Source organism: Molossus molossus, unplaced genomic scaffold, assembly GCF_014108415.1.
Source record: "Molossus molossus isolate mMolMol1 unplaced genomic scaffold, mMolMol1.p scaffold_m16_p_21, whole genome shotgun sequence".
In the NCBI taxonomy this organism is placed as follows: Eukaryota; Metazoa; Chordata; class Mammalia; order Chiroptera; family Molossidae; genus Molossus; species Molossus molossus.
Window position 1 is genome coordinate 42,696,695 of NW_023425357.1, and position 16,448 is coordinate 42,713,142.

The window sequence follows — 16,448 nt, forward strand, 5'->3', positions numbered from 1 at the left end:
CTGGGGCTGGGGGAGGGATACTGCTCCTGGAAGGAGAACCCCCTCTCTGCCCCCTCACCTTCTTGTCCAGCTTCCTGCCTGCCAGACTGAGTGTGATGACCCGGTTGTCTGACAGCTCCTGGGCAGCAATCTGTGAGGCCAGAGGAATGGGAGGGTCAGCACCTGTTGCTTAGATTCCCCCACCTCCTGCCAGGCAGGATGGGCATAGGGTACCCCAGGATTCAATTCTCCAGGGCTAGAAGGGAAAAGGGAGGGTAGGGATAGTGCCAAGTGACCTTGAACAAGTCTCTCATCTTCCCAAAAAGTTTCTTCCTTTAAAAATGGGGTAACCCATCTGGATATGAGGAATCAAAATATGACCCCATGTGGCTCAAGAGAGTGGGCAGGGACCAGACATGAGGGGTGGGCTTGAGCCCTGGAGAGAGGTTCTGGGCCAGAAAGCAGCCTGACAGGCCCCCTCACACCCCCACTGCCGACCCAGAGACCACAGCCTCCAAACACCTCCAAACACCAAGGTATCAGGGATTCCAGCAGCTTCACAGTGCAGCGAGGGAAACTGAGGCCCAGGGCAGGGACAGAAGCCACCTGAGCTCCCTCTGCTGTCTCATCAGCTCACACGTCATCTGTCCGCCATGCCTTCCCCATCAGCCATGGCACTTCTGGGCCCAGCCAGTGGTGAGGGGCCAGCTGGGTCACCCTGGGACTGCCGCCTGCCCTCTCCAGGCCATTCCCTCTCCTGGTCCCCAGAGTGTCAGGGAAGGCCCTCAGGTCCACAGCAGCATGGCAGGCTGGGTCCTCTCTTGGCTAGGGCTTCCCCTCCCCCCACAATTCTAGGATGCCCTGCTCACTGAACATGCTATGGACCCTCTAGAACCACAGACAGAGGCCTGTCTCCCCTTCCTCTCCTCCAGCTGAGACAAGCTCAACAACCCTGTGGGGTGGGTCCTATTGTTGTACCCATTTCAGCGGGGAAGAAGCCCAGGCCTAGAGTGGGGTGGGTGGAAAGGCTGGGGGAATGGCATACCAGTCTGGGTGGGGTCTGCCTGGGATGGCTTCCAGGTCAGGTGATGGGGAGATTTTGAGCCCCAAAAGGTGAGGGGAGGTTGGGACGGGACATTCTAGGTGGCAGAACAGTGGATAAGGGCCTAGAGAATGTGCAAGGGGTGCTGAGAATTCAGTTTGCCTTGAACCCAGGGCGTTCACATGACGGGGGAACCCAGCTGAGGCAGGAGAGCAAGGTGGAGACGCCCGGTCCCTCACCGCCTTGACTGCAAGGCTGCGCAGCCACTGCTGGGCGCCAGGGAGGCTCCAGAGCAGGACGGCGACAGGTGTGAACGCACAGAGTTGGGCCTCCCTCCCGTGCGGCCAGCTCTCTGAATCGCCCAGGCTCTGAAGGGGACATTCCAGGAGAGTCGCACTAGCTGAACGGCCGCAGGCACCTCCTCTCTAGTCCCCTCATCTGTAACCCAGATTCTCTGCCTGCTTGGAATCCGTGAACGCCGAGGAGCTCATCCCCAGGAGCTGTGCACCGCCAGAATCACTGCGCTGGTGGCAGTCACTGCGCATCGCAATCACTGCGCATCGCACTGCGCACTGCAGCCACAGCCTTTCCCGTGGGCAAGTCGCTCCTGAAAGACGCCCAGTGGGAGGACAGGCAGGGGCCAGTTCGGGGAGGGGACGCCAGGAGGGCTCTGGAGGCCTCCAGAGACAAGTAGGAGCGCACCTGCCTCGCTAGTGGGAGGTTGTGGGGGCCTCTGACAACACCCCTATCCCCAGCTTGGCGGCCCCCAATGCATCCTATGTGGAGCCAGGAGCCCGTTGCTAAGAGACCTGTTGCTAAGTTGTAAGTTGAGCCTTTTTACTCCAAACAAAGCTGGTGATTATCTGCCAGGAAAGCGGCCCATTGATGGGGGAGGGCAGCCCTCAGAAGCGGAGGGAGGGGGTGCCCTGGGAAGGGGGGGGGGCGCTGGTACCGTAATCAAGCCCTTCCCTGCAGGCTTGTCATTCATCAGCAGCAGCGGCCGAGTGATCTTCTTGCTGGAGACGATCTGAGGGAGAGGAGAGAGGACCTCCGTGAGGGCTGGCGAGAAGGAAGAATGCTCAACAGACACCACGCACAGCTGCTCCCTGCCGGGGCTGGCTCTCCCTCCCCTGCCGACCCTCATGGGAGGCAGGCAGCAGCTACTGCTAACCCCGCTGGGCGGCGAGGAGACAGGCCCAGAGAGCTGAAGACACTGGTCTGAGGTCCCCCCACTGGCTGGGCTGCCCCGGGAAAAGGCTCTTGCACGACTCACCTTCTGGAGACAACTACTGGGAGTTTGGCCCCTAAGTGCCTCCCCAGAAGCCACTCGTAGGCCCCGCCCTCTTCTGATGGAGAGGCTCAAACCCTGAGTCCCTCCACATGTTTTCATCGGTTCACATAGGAAATACATTCACACAGGCTTCAGTGATCAGTACAACACAGAGAGGCAAAGTGGACCTCACTGTAAAGTCGCCTTCCCACCGTCTCCGTACCTCCATACACCCCATCCCCACATCCTTCATGGGTTCTCGGTTTCTTGGGGGAAATGCCAGGTTTCTTTGTGCTGATATGAGCAGGTTCCCATTCCCCTATGCCGGTCTTTCCCTCCGGCCCCCTCTCTGCCCTTCCCCACATTCCGTGCCGCTGAGGACTGCAGCACCCAGCTCCCCTGTCCTCTGGCTTGGAGGGGTCCGACCAGCGGGAGTGCCAGCAGGGCCAGGGACCAGGCGGGGAGAAAGGCCGGGCTGTGGTTGGCAGAGGTGGTTTTCCTTGCCGTCGGCCTCAGCGGCAGTTCGGAGGCCTCCTCACCATGACCACGCTCCGCCAGGCCCCGCCCACACCACTTCCTGCCCGGGCTCTCCCTCCGGCCTAGGGGTGCCTGGCCCTGGCTGGTGTCTGGTCCCGCGTAGGTTTCCCCTCGCTGGTCAGTTCCCTGCCCCTGCCGCTGGGCCTTAAGCTCTCTCCTCAGTTACTTTTTGAGGTGTGGACACACGGGCAGGCAGGGACCCTGATGGACGCACCCCGCTTTTTACATAACTGTTGAACCCTTGCTTCTTTCATTGAACATCATTTCTTTGAAGGCCCGGGGCATTTCAGTCTCCACTAGGACCTCTCAAAGCATGTTGCATTTTATTCCCGCACCATCCCCATAGGCTGGGCAGTCATCACATCCCCAAGTGAAATATGAGGAAACTGAGGCCTAGAAGGGGCTGGGGCTTGTCCAAGGGCCCACAGCCATGAGGGGTGATTGCAACCTATGATAGGGGGTCATAGCCCTGCAACCTCCCAACCTCCATCAGCTTACCAAGGACTGAGCTAGATGGGCAGATGTGGCCCAGAGAGGGAAAGGCAGTTGCCCAACGTCACACAGTGAGCCAACCACGAAGGAGGACTACCATGGGTGCCTTGGTTGTTGGTCAGAACCTCCTACGCCAGGAAGTCGGGACCACACTTCATTGTTTCTAAAAATCAGTAACTCAGGCCCCATTCCTGTGTGGCAACATTTGGCTGGCACTGTGCTCAATGTCTTCACCTGGCCCCAAACCCACCAAGCCACCTCCCCCCTCTGCCTGCTGGCCCCTCAAGCTGTCTGTGTCTGTGATGCCGCCTCAGGAGCCAGCCAGGAAAATGGGGCCACGGAAAGCTGATGGCAGGAGAGACTCTCTCCCAGGGACTGCCCTGTCTGGGAGCTGGGTGACATTAGGGGGTGGGGGACTGCCTTGCCCCACCCACCGGGAGGGTCCCGGCTCACCACGCCCAGGCTGCAGGAGAGCTGGCCCAGGAAATCATGCTCTTCGAGCTGGGTGCTGGACTTGTCCTGGTCGAACAGGGCGAACTTGAGCTTCTGCACCTCCTCAAAGTGGTAGTCGAGGACAAACTTCTTGGAGAATGCGGGGTTGAGGTTGTTGATGGCAGTTTCTGTCCTGTCGTACTGGACAGAGGCAGGGAAATGGGGGTCAGAGTCAGGTGCTAGCTCAACCCTTCTCAGGCCGCCGTGAGTCACTCTGCCAACTCGCTGAACACCGACTCTGAGCCAGGCACTTGGCCGGTTACCTGGGTGGCCGCAGCGATCACTGCTCTCAGCGCCCAGAGGAGGACACTGGAGCACGGAGCGGTTAAGTGGCTTGCCCAAGGTGGAACAGCTAGAGGGGCAGGGCCAAGATTTGAACCCAGGTCTGACTCCACCACACACATTCTTAATTTTGGCCCTGGCTCCATACCCATGTGGCAGGATAAGAGCCAGGCCCTGTCCTGCCTGCTAAGTGATGGAGGGCAAGTCTCTTTCCCATCTGTGCCTCAGTTTCCACTTCTATAAATGAAGGGATTTGACTCTGTGGTTTTTATTCTTTTAATTTTGAGAGAATCCTTTTTCAAACCACATTTTACTTGGACGCGGAGAGAGGAAACAAAGGAGGGATCCTTACGGAGAGGAGGGGTTGGGGGCTTCCCACCCCTCCCGAGGGCAGATGTCTGTGCCTTGTATAGAATCCTGGAATGTCAAAACTGGAATTGTGCAGCCCCCAAAAGTCGCACCTAGTGTGGAAGCTGAAGCCTGGGTAAGGGCCGGGCCTGGACTGTGGGTCCGTGGCGCTGGGACAGAAACCCTGCCTCCTGGCCTCTCCACACTGAGGCCCCAAACCGCAGAGTCTGGGTGACCATCTATTTTGGGGCCCAGGCTGTGTTGATTTTTCCTCCCACCCAGTCCATTTCCAAGGGCTGGAGCAGCAGGAAAGGTCTTGCTCCTGGGCTATTTTTAGCCAGGGTAGCCTGCCTGGGTGGGAGGGAGATCTTAGGGAGGGTGGGGGAGTGCCGTGAGTGGGGGTGGGGACACCATTCCCTGAAGGGCAGGCAAGGGGGTCCAGAGACCCAGCAGAGGGGACAGGATACTCCAGACATGCCTGCCTCAGGCCTGGAGCTCCCCTGCCCAGGGGTCCTCGACTGACCCCACAACCTACCTCCCATTTCTTGCCACATCACCAATGCACTGGGTGACACAGAGAAGTCCCCACCCGATCAGGGCCCCAGCTGCCCCTGTAAAATGGGTCAACAATCTCAGCACCACTTCCTCGCACCATAAGGAGCCAACATCTGTGGAAGGTCTTTGTGAACCACAGTACGTTCAGGGGGATGTCCGCCACGGCCCAGTGAATCACGATGTCAAATAGACACACATTTTGGAAAGTCTACATGCACATAAAACTATCTGGAAGGCTGGGCACCAGAGTTTTAACAGGTTTTCCATGACAGGCAGGTTCCCCACCATTCTGATTTTTTTCGATTGGTCCATCTGGCTTTTCTAAGTTTATTACAATGAATATAGACACTTTTGGGAATAGGAAGAAAGCCATTTTTAAAACTGAAAAGTTTTAGCAGTTTGGATTTCTCAATATCCTTCTTCAAGCTCTCAGGCCAAAGTTTTCCAGTTCAGGAGTCCATGGCTGTGGCCCCTGACATCCCCAGCTCTGGGCCCTTTAAGGAAGGCAGGGGAGAGAAAGCCTCATTCCACAGATGAGACAGTCTCAGAGAGGGGCAGCCATTTGCCTAGGGCCACACAGCAAGGAGTGACAGAATTGGGCCGTGGTCCACCACTGAGGCCAGAGGCTGGGTTCCCCATTTCCCTGTTTGCCCGTCACTGACTGTGTGTTCATTTAGAAATAAGTAGGGAAAGTTACTTAGAAGTGGAAGCAAACATTTAATAAAACTCAAAAGTTTTAACTATATTATAATAATTGAATATATTATGTTATAAAACAATAAATATAAAATTATATGTTTATAAATCTAAATCTATGAAGTATAATAATTTAAACACAAATATAATTATTTTAAGTAATATTTAAATAAAATTTAATTTTAAGAGTAACAATTTTTGTTTTTTCTTTTTAATCCTCACCCGAAGATTAAAAAGAGTGTGGGGGGGGGGGACAGAGACACACATTGATTGGTTGCCTCCCGCATGACCCCACCCAGAGCCGAGGACTGAACTGCAACCAAGATACACACCTTTGACTGGAATCAAACCCGTGACTCTTTGGTCCACGGGCCGACGCTCTAACTGCTGAGCCAAACCAGCCAGGGCAAGAGGAACGATTTTCTAAGTAGTGCCTAGCCCACATGCCAGTGACCTCAAAGGGCCTGACCGAGAGGCCCCAGGGTCCAGTAGGAGCCCCTCCTCAGCCACCTAGCCACCCCCCACCCACCACAGATGCCCATGGAGGGGCCTCACCTCAATCCACCTGCCATCATTCTCTGTAAAGAGGACACAGAAGGGATCAGACTTGGAGGTGACGTCCCGGTCCAGCAGGTTCTGGCCACTCACAGACAGCTCCACCTTGCACACACAGTACTGGGAGCCCATGGGGGCTGCCCCTGCTGCAGGGGCGCCCACACCTGGTATGGAGGCCATGGGAGGTGGTGGCGGTGGCGGCAACAGTTCCTGGCAGTCTGTGGGGATAGAAGTGGAGGGTCAGAGAGAGGGGACATCTACGACCTGCCATTCAAGATGGTGTTAGAGAGATAGAGGAAAGCTGTGTGTGTGTGGAGGGGGTGAGGTGTAACATGGGCAGGAAATGCAGGTACAAGGAGACTCTCGTCAATGTATTTAGTTTGTCTATGAAGTTATTCTCTACTTTGGTCAATCTTTACCTGTGAGATACACACAGGTCCAAGTTACCCGAGTCAGATCAGCAACAAATCACAGTGGACACAGAGATCCCAGACATTCATTTTGCCAGGAAAACTTGGGCTTCTCCTGAGCAGTTAACATGTTGGCATCTTGTGGCTACAGTGGAGTTTGTCATTACTCAGGTTTGCCTCATTGCTTTGGCCACTAGGAAGCTCACTTTTGGCAACTTATCCAAAACTTGACCTTGTTCATTGTCTATCTTATTCATCTTGTCTCCCTGGCCTAAGCACATGACTGGTGCACAGGATGCACTCAGTATATATTTTAATTTTAAGAAGCATGTACAACATATGCTATTTTAAAAAAAATTTTTTTAAGCCTGAGTATACGGAGGACCTAAAGAGACACCTCTCCAAACAGGACATACAAATGGCCAAGAGACATATGAAGAAATGCTCAATGTCACTAATCATCAGAGAGATGCAAATTAAAACAACTATGAGGTATCACCTCACACCTGTCAGAATGGCCGCCATCAACAAATCATCAAACAACAAGTGTTGGCGAGGGTGTGGAGAAAAGGGGACTCTAGTACACTGCTGGTGGGAATATAGACCAGTGCAGCTACTATAGAATACAATATGGTGTTTCCCAAAAACTTAAAAATGAAACTGCCATTAGAGCCAGTGATTCCACTTCTAGGAATACATTCAAAGAAGCCTGAAACACCAATCAGAAAACTTATATGTACCCCTATGTTCATAGCAGCACTATTTACAATTGCTAAGATCTGGAAACAGCCCAAGTGTCCATCAGTAGACGAATGGATAAAAAAGCAGTGGTACATATACACAATGGAGTACTATGCAGCTGTAAGAAAGAAAGATCTCTTATCCTTTGAGACAACATGGGGGGACCTGGAGAGTATTATCCTAAGCGAAACAAGCCAATCCACAGAAAGACAAATACCACATGATCTCACTTATTTGTGGAATATAATAAACAAAATAAACTGGTGAACAAAATAGACCCAGAGACATACAAGGGTACAGACTGACAAACCTCAAAGAGGGGATGAGGGGGAGGGAAGAGATAAACCACAGAACTTATATACATGTATGCATAACCAATGGACATAGACAACAATGCTGGGGATGGGGCAGGGGGGCTGGGGGGGGGGATCGGGAGGAGAATGTCAATGGGGGGAAAGGAGAAATTAATTTTAAAAATAAAATAAAATAAAAAGCATGAGTGTATAAATCAATGAACAGATAAACCCTCCATGTCGCTCGGATCCTGCCTGAGCTGGTCTTTATCGCCAGCATAGAGCTAACCCTTTCACTTGTGCACAACTTCCCAGAATTCCATGCACTGGGCCTTATGAACCCCTTCCACTGTCAAGGCTAATTACTGGCATTGCTTATGGTGAGCAGCTCTATTTTCCTCCAAGTGCAAGGTGTTCATTTGGAGCAAGTGTGGAGAAACCCTCAGGGCTGGAGGGGACCTCTGCGTCCCACCGATTCCAGGCCCTGTGGACAGACCCTCTGGCTCTCTTTGCCTTCGTTTCCTCATCTCCCATGAGATATCACGGCACAGTCTTAGAGACTCCTGTGATCAGATCCTATTTCCACTGGCACACATTTAGTTAACACAGGGCCCGCTGCCATGTGGACGAATCCAGCTCCAAACAGTTACCTACAAAGGCCAGGTTCCAACTCCTTGACTAATATCTTGTCCCCTGGCTGTTGAGTGGGAAACGCCCTGCACTGGCGCAGAAGAGGGGGTGCGAGGAAGATGCTCCCGAGCCCCGGCTGAACTGAGCAGTCATCTGCAGTCTCTAATCCTTACTGTCTCGAAGGGCAGCTGCTAATATTGCCCCATTTTCCGGAGGATGACGCTGAGGCTCATTCATTCACTCAGAGTGTTTACTGAGCATCTACTAGGTCCCAAGAACCGTGCCAAGGGCCGGGATCCTGCAGTAGGAAGATGGTCCAGGCCCAGCCCTCACGTTCCTGCCTGGCTGAGAGCATGGGAACAGCAGCCAGGGCTCGGGCTAGAGGTTCTGTAGGGAGTTGGGGCTTTATTCTGAGAGAGATGAAGTGTTGGAGGGTTTTAAGTAGACAGGTGATGTGATCTGATTTCTGTTTTTAAAAGCTCACCCCGGCCCCTGTGGGGAGAAAGGGCTGTGAAGCTAACAGAGGCAGCAGGGAGGCCGGTGAGGAGGTGGCTGGCATCCAGGCAAGGAGGACCAAGCCTCGTGGCAGTGCTGGGCCCCCTCTCCCTCCCTCTGACCCTGGCACAGGCCGCTCTCCGAGTGCCAGCCTCTCGGGGCGGCTGGGCAGCGGCAGGCCCGGTGGGCAGGTGAGTGCGGGGCTGGCGCCAGAGGCCCTCGCCCCTCCAGACTGCGCCTCCACCCAGGCCGGCAAGGAGAGGATCTGGACAGTGACAAAGCCAGTGCTCAGCCCCTCCCTCTCACCGGCTGTCCCTAGAACATCATTATAATCACGTGAGCCCAGAGCGGCAGGGCAGCACTGCAATTTGCCTGCAGGATTTATTCTCGTCGTGTAAAAATTAGTTTCCATGGAGGGGCTGGAGGCTGCGTCCCTTTCACTGGCAGCAGCTGGGTGGCCTGCCGAGTGGGGGAGGAGAGAGCCGACCCTCAGGAGGGTGGGGAATGACAATGTCCAAAATGGACGTCTGGCTGTGTGGCTGAGAATGCCTGCTTAGGCTTACAGTCACCCAGAGGTGGGGTGGGGCACAGCAGTCACCCCCATTTACAGATGAGTAAACTGAGGTCAAGAGAGTGGAGACTGGACCTACGTGAGGACAGCTGGGTTGTGAGCCAGGCCGAAGGGAGCCCGAGGGCCTCAGGGTGCCCAAGGTCACTAGTTTGTCTAGGGTCACCCTGTCTACACCCCTGCATCTCCCATCATCGCTGATGGAGTGGATTCCAGCTCACCCACCTCCTCTCCACCGCACAGGCCCCTTCATGACATGCTAGATGCCACCTGGGCCACCATCCCCCCTGCTGACAAGCCAGACCAGCTGTTTTCATCCTGAGGGGTGTCAGGTACACACACTCAGGTTCCTGCACTTCCTTGTGCATATACACACATGTGTTTGGTTACATATACACGGACACACATGTCCCCAGACAAACACATACAGACATGCTCTCATATGAACACTCAGGGGCCACTTCTCCCCACCCGCTCTCCCCTGGTTCAAGTCACCATCACCACTGTCCTCCCAGCCCTGGCTCAGGCCTGGCTGAGGGCATGGGCAGGAGGGCCAGGTCACAGGGAGGGCGGGGCGGGGCCTCTCCGAGTCCACTGCCACTCCACCTGGATCCGCTCACAGGCCCAGCTAGAGTGAGCGCTGGGTGGACGGGGAAGGGGCACTTCTCCCCAGCTCGGGGCAGGTCCCCCATCCCCAACTCACCCTCCGACTGGAAGCCTCTGGATCCCCGAAACGGGGAGCACATGATGTCCAGAGCTGGGGCAGGCCTGGTCAGAGTGGGCCCCTCTGTGCCAGCCCAGCGGCGGGCAGGCAGGCGGGCTGGACCCTGAGGCCTGACGCAATGGAAAAAGAAACCACAGCTCAGGCTGGGCTGGACCCCTCCCCTCCTACTCCAGCACAGAGGGCAGGCAGGCAAGGTGTCATTAACAGAGGGTTGGGCCTGCCATGTGCATCTGGGCAAGATGAAAAGACTTCTTGGTGCAGCACCCGCCCCACAGGTAATTTGAGGGTTCAGGCTGGAGAGGGGCATGGAGAGCCAGGGCCTGCTCCAGATGGCACTGACTCCTGGTCCAGATGGGCACAGGCCTTCCAGGATGACCAGACCCCCAGGGAAGGGGCTGGAAGGCAGGAAAACAAAATTTGCAGTCCCTTTTACAGATGGGTTAACTGAGGCAAAGAGAAGGCAGGATTGGGGATTCTTACTCATTCATTCAACCAACATTGCTGAGCGCCCTGCAATGAACAGCAATAAGCAAGAGAGAGGCTTCGGCCCCCTCAGGCTCCACTGGCCCAGCTTAGAAGACATCTTGTTATATAGGTAGGATGGGATTCGGAGACGCTGATGCTGAACCACAGGTCTAGAATATTCTGGTTTTAGCCAGCACCCTAAGAACCCGTCATCCTGGACCTCTCTCTCTCTCTTTCCTTCACTGCCTCTCGCCCCACTGCTGCTGCCCATTCTGCCTCCAGGCTACTTCCAGCGTCTTCCTCCTCTCCCACGTGCGGCCTGGGCCCAGCCAGCCCCACCACCTCGCCTGCGCAATCCCAGACCCAGCTCCCTCCACACCCAAGCCGGAGGGCGTCTAAACGTCCGTCAGATGCTGCCATAGCTCCACCTCAAAATCCTGCAGTGGCTTCCCCTTCCAGGTCACACAGAACCCCAAATCCTCCCCAGGCTGACAGCGCCCCGCCTGGCCTGAACCCACCTCATGCCACCTTCCCCCTCGCTCCCTCTGTTCCAGCTACACTGGCCTCCTTCGGGTCTGCGAACAAAACGTCACTGTGAACGAAACCTGTCAGAGCCGTGGTTAAGAACACAGGCTCTGGCCTGGCCGGGGTGGCTCAGTGGCTGAGCGTCGACCCTGCACCAAGAGGTCGCCGGTTCAATTCCTGATCAGGGCACATGCCCAGGTTGTGGGCACGATCCCCAGTGGGGGGCATGCAGGAGGCGGACAATCGATGTTCTCTCTCATCGATGTTTCTATCTCTCTCTCTCTCAAATCAAGAGCAAAATAAATTTTTTTTTTAAAGAACACAGGCTCTGGGCTCAGATGCCCAGGTTCAAATCCCAGGCTCTGCTCACCTGCTGTTTTCCACATCCTGCAAGTTTCCCCCTCTGTAAAATGGGAACAATAAGAGTGCTTTCTTGGGAGCATTGTGAGGATTAAGTGAGGTACAGTCCTCAGAACAACACTAGGTAGCTTGTGTTACTAGCAGTGATTCTTCTGAATGGGAGTGCGAGGGATGGCACAGGTCAAAACCTCCGGAGGTGTGTGAGGTTCACGTAAAGGGGGCAAGGAGTTCAAACCGATAGAGAAATGTGGCTCTAGGCTCCCCTTCTCGGCTGGCAGACAGTGCAGGGAGGCCAACGTGGCGGACGGGGAGCCAGGGAGGGAGTAACAGGCTCAGACCCACACCCACAAGCCCTCCAAGGTGCTACGCCCCTGGGCCATGCCTCCAGGACGCAGGGCCTCTGGGGCCTCTCCCACAAATCCTGCTCAGTGGGGTCTGATCACTGACAGCAGAGGCTCTGGAGTGGCCCTAGGTTCTCGCTGCTCCAAGTGTGGTTTCCAGATGGGCAGCCTCAGCCTCTCCTGGGACCTTGTTACAAAGGCAGCACCCTGGGTCCCCACCACACTGGCGCTTATCCACCTGTGCTTAAACAAGTGCCCCGGTGGTTCTGCAGGGGGCTAAATACACACATGTCCACAGACCTCCGAGTTCGCAACCTCTGGCCTTGATGGTAACACTCTGTTGCCTGGAATCTGGCCCCAATGGCTGCGTTTGCTGAACCTGCAGGGTTGGAACATGTCTTGAATGAGTCCAATTCTTTTTTTTTAATTCTCACCTGAGGATATTCTTCCATTTATCCTCAGACAGAGTGGGGAGCAGAAAGAAGGAGAGCCTGGGAGAGAGGCATCGACATGAGAGGGACACATCGACTGGCTGCCTCCTGCACCCCGGACCAGGGCCAGGGACGAACCACAACCGAGGTACGTGCCCTTGACCAGAATCGAACCCGTGTCTCACTGGTCCGCAGGCTGACGCTCTACTACTGAGCCAAACCAGCCAGGGCTTCAGTGAGTCCAGTTCTAAGTCACCTCCTTCACCCCATTTCCCAGCTGCGAAGTTCTAGGAAGACAAGTGGCAGCTGTATTAGTCAGGGTTCTCCCAAGGAAACAGAACCAATAGGATATCTATATATACAGAGAGAGATTTCTTTTCAGAAAATGGGTCACATGATTGTGGGGCCGGGCAAGTCTGTAATGTATAGGGCAAGGATGGGAGGCTGGACATTCAGGTGACTATTGATGTGGCGGCCTTAACTCTGAAATCCACAGGGCAGGCCAGGCAGCCTGGAAACTGGGCAGGGTTTCTGTGTTGCAGTCTTGATGTCGAAGTCCTTTTTCTTGGAGAAACCTTAGTCTTTGCTTGTAAGGCCTTCAACTGATTGGATGAGGCCCACCCACATAATGGAGGGTAACCTGCTTTAATTAAAGTCTACTGGTTTAACTGTTAATCTCATCTGAGAAATACCTGCACAGCAACATCAGACTGGTGTTTAACCAAACAACTGGTCACCGTCACCTAGCCAAGTAGACACACAAAATTAACCATCACAGCAACCTTCAGCTCCTAGAAGACCTGCCGAGGGAGGTTTCTGTTTCCCCGTCTGGGTGCTGCTCACGCAGAGGTTTGGGTTTGTGAACGGTCACTGAGTTCCACATGTGGAAAATCTGCTCTGCTGTGTATGCTACACTTTAATAAAATGTTAAAAATAACCCAGGGCTATCTACAAAGCCCCTCCGGAGCCCCAGTCATTTATGTTGTCACCATATTGTAACTACTGGCTTAGGAAAAGTCACCTCGCTTCAGCTTAAAGATGGGACAGAATCTTATTTTCATCTCTCTTGTTCCCAGCACAGAGGCAAAGAATGGGAGCTCGACAAACGTTCACCGAAAGTGAGGAAGGAGGTCCGGCTGGTGTGGCTCAGTGGATGAGCATGGACCCATGCACCCGGAGGTCATCAGTTCGATTCGAGTCAGGGCACATGCCCAGGTTGTGGACCAATCCCCAGTGGGGGGCATGCAGGAGGCGGCCAATTGTTGTTCTCTCTCATCAATGTTTCTATCTCTCTCCCTCTCCCTTCCTCTCTCTCTAAAAAAATCAATAAAGAAAAAAATTTTTTTTTTTTTTTTTTTAAGAGTGAGGAAGAGGGAAGGGAAAAGGATCCAAGGCATCTTGGAATTACAGCAGCCTGGGCATACAGATTCACAGAATTCCAGAATTTGGGAATTCTGGGATTTGGGATTCATGGGCTCTTGGAATCTCTTGAGCTGAAAGGTTTTAACATTGACCTGGTCCCACCTTCCAGCCACATGCCAGCTCCAGCCACAGCGCCATCACCCCAACCTCCCACAGCCCTGGTTCTCTGGGGAGACGGTGAGTCCACGCTGCCCGCACTCCTGGGCCCTCCCCGCATACCTGTTGTGGTGGCTCCTGCCAGGCAGTGCCCAGCCTCAGAGAGCAGGCTGGTGCTCTCATCAAGGTGGGGGGCAGCATCTCAACACAAATCACTTCTCCACCTTGGCTAAGGCACCAGCTGCTGCGCTCGCTCGGAAGACACCGTATTCCGACAGGCAGCCAGGCCATTATGGGGATAAATATAGATACAGACAGCCCAAGAGGAGGCTACAGGGGGTGGCCCCAAGGCCCCCAGCTCCCACCAGACCACACCCAGAGGGAGGCTCTTCTCTGAAGCCCCTTCTAATCACTAAGCTCTCCCCCAGGAGGGGCTCCCTGGGGCGCTGCGTTCAGTCCTGCTGCTGCCCGGCCTCCATCACCTCAGCTCCTTCACCCACCACGTGGGCTGGCGCTGCCCTGCCCCCTGCCTCCCAGGAAGGAAGCTGGGAAAGGGTGTGGACGGACTCTGGGATTCGGAAAGTACTTCAGGGACCTGGGGTGGGTCTGGCCAGGCTCAGGGTGGACTAAGCTAATGGAGGGTGGAAGGCACGGTGACAGTGACCACAGGCCAACGTCATTCCATCCTGGCTTCATTCAAAGCAGGGCTGCGGGGCAGCCTCTGGGCTGGGGCACAGCCCTGTGGCCCTACCCTGTGGTGCCCACTCCCACCCAGGGGACTACCATGGGGAGGGCTAGGGGACAGGGGCTTCCGACTCTTTGTAAAGTTTCACCAGCCTTTTCCCCTCTCTATGCCCCTGTTTCCCTGCCCATCAAGGTTTGGCTCAGCGGTTGGAGCGTCGGCCTGCAGACCAGAGAGTCCCTGGTTCGGTTCCCACTGGGGACACAAACCAAAAACAAAAACAAAAACAAACAACCACTCCCTGCCCATCAAGGGCTTGAGCTCCTTCCAGCCCTGGGGACTCTACAACATCTCGGTCTTTCCTAGGCTCCTCTGGCTCCCAGCCCCAAGCGCCTGCCCAGTGTCTCTGGGCTAATTGGGCCTGAAAGTCCTCTGGACGCGCCTGAGTGCCCTCTGGCTTCCTGCAGGGAAGCCTCTGCTCACACCCCCTGCAGAAAGGTCTCCCCACCTTCTGTTCATGGTCCCCGCCAGTGTGCTGCTCTCAGGCTGGCTACACTGAAGAGGCCCCTGCCGCCCCCTCTCATCCAGGAAGTGAGGAGGGGCCTCTCTTGCACCCCAGGCAAGAGGCCCACACCCAGGAACCCAGCCCCTGCTTGGCAAGTCCTTCTGGCCAAAGACATCACCTTCTGCTCTTCAGGTCCTGGTCTCCCTGCAACCCAGCCAATGGACCCATTTCACAGATCCGAGAACTGAGGCACAGAAAGGGTATGTCACACCTGCCTGTTAGGGACTGAACTGTGTCCCCCAAAAGAGATATGTTGAAATCCTAACCCCCAGTACCTCAGAATGTGATCCTACTTGGAAACAGGAGCTGCAGATGTAATTGGTAAAGATGAGGCCATACCAGGGTAGGGTGGGCCTTTAATCCAACATGACTGATGCCCTTATGAAAGGGCAGAGTGAAGACACAGAGATAAGACAGCCACGAGAAACAGGCGAACTGCAGTGATGCTGCCCGGGTCAAGGACGCCCGTGGCGACCTTTCCCTAGAGCCCATGGAGGGAACGTGGCTCTGCCAGCACCGACTTCGGACTTCTCACCTCCCGAACTAGGAGAGAAGACAGTTCTGCTGTTTTAAACCATCCAGTTGGTGGTACTTGCTACAGCAGGCCTGGGAAACGAATACACTGGCCAGCGTCACTTACTAGTCTGTGGCAAACCAGTGTCTGTCACCAGGCAGCTAGGCTTCCCGAATCCCAGCACACTGCTCCCCTCCCAGGGGGCAACAGGGATGTGACTCAGAAAGATTGCAGGGGCCCAACAGGAGGTAAGGGTTGGACAGCATCATCTGCTGGGAGCTGAATACACTTTCTCCTGTGTCGTGGGGACGAGGCAGCCAGGGCACAGTGGGCAGGCCGCATGCCTCAGTTCCTGATGAGACACACGAGCCCCAAAGGAGATGGCTTGTGGGGAGAGTGGAGTCCTGGAACACACTAAGCATGTTTCCACCTCAGGGCCTTTGCATGTGCTGTTTCCTCTGCCTGAGGCACTCCTCTCTCCCTCATTCATTCATTCATATCCACTGCTGGACACCAGGTGGGCTCAGATACAGCCATGAAGGAGAGACCAATGCCATAGGTGAACATCCTAGCTTGAATGCCACTGTTTCCCTGCGCACGAGGCCTCCCTGACCCTCATGCACTGCCTCCATCACAATCCCTTCACCCTGCTTCCTTCCCTTTATGACCTTTCCCCCGATCTGAAGCTTGCCTGCCTCTGTCATTTGCTTTTCCTCTGTCCCCCCAACTGCACTCAGAGCTCCACAGCTGTACCCTCAGCACGGTCCCTGGCCCAGAGAAGCTGCTGTTATTTGATGAGTGACAACCAATGACTGCATGATGAGGGAAGACTTTCCGGAAGGCGGGGACCCACAGCCACGGGCGGAAGAGGAATCGGAGCATCTGTGCACAGCCTCTGCAGTTCACAAGGCCTTTCTCGGCTGTCTTCAGAACCCGTG

General features: G+C 55.0%; 1 protein-coding gene across 7 annotated transcripts in view; it reads right to left on the minus strand.

Moving 5' to 3' along the window:
* The window catches only part of CPNE2 (copine 2), a 43,178-nt gene that overhangs the window by 23,236 nt on the left and 3,494 nt on the right, over positions 1 to 16,448 (minus strand). For 3 of the 7 annotated variants that reach the window (XM_036274176.1, XM_036274175.1, XM_036274174.1), the window contains exons 1-5: positions 12,101 to 12,120; positions 6,249 to 6,466; positions 3,774 to 3,953; positions 1,974 to 2,048; positions 59 to 130 (exon numbers count right to left, since the gene is read on the minus strand). In XM_036274176.1, the coding sequence (XP_036130069.1) occupies positions 59 to 130; positions 1,974 to 2,048; positions 3,774 to 3,953; positions 6,249 to 6,428 (507 nt within the window). In that variant the 5' untranslated portion in view covers positions 6,429 to 6,466; positions 12,101 to 12,120. Of the gene's footprint in view, positions 1 to 58; positions 131 to 1,973; positions 2,049 to 3,773; positions 3,954 to 6,248; positions 6,467 to 12,100; positions 12,121 to 16,448 lie in introns of those variants that run through there. The other 4 variants (XM_036274179.1, XM_036274177.1, XM_036274178.1 and 1 more) reach the window with 2 other exon arrangements.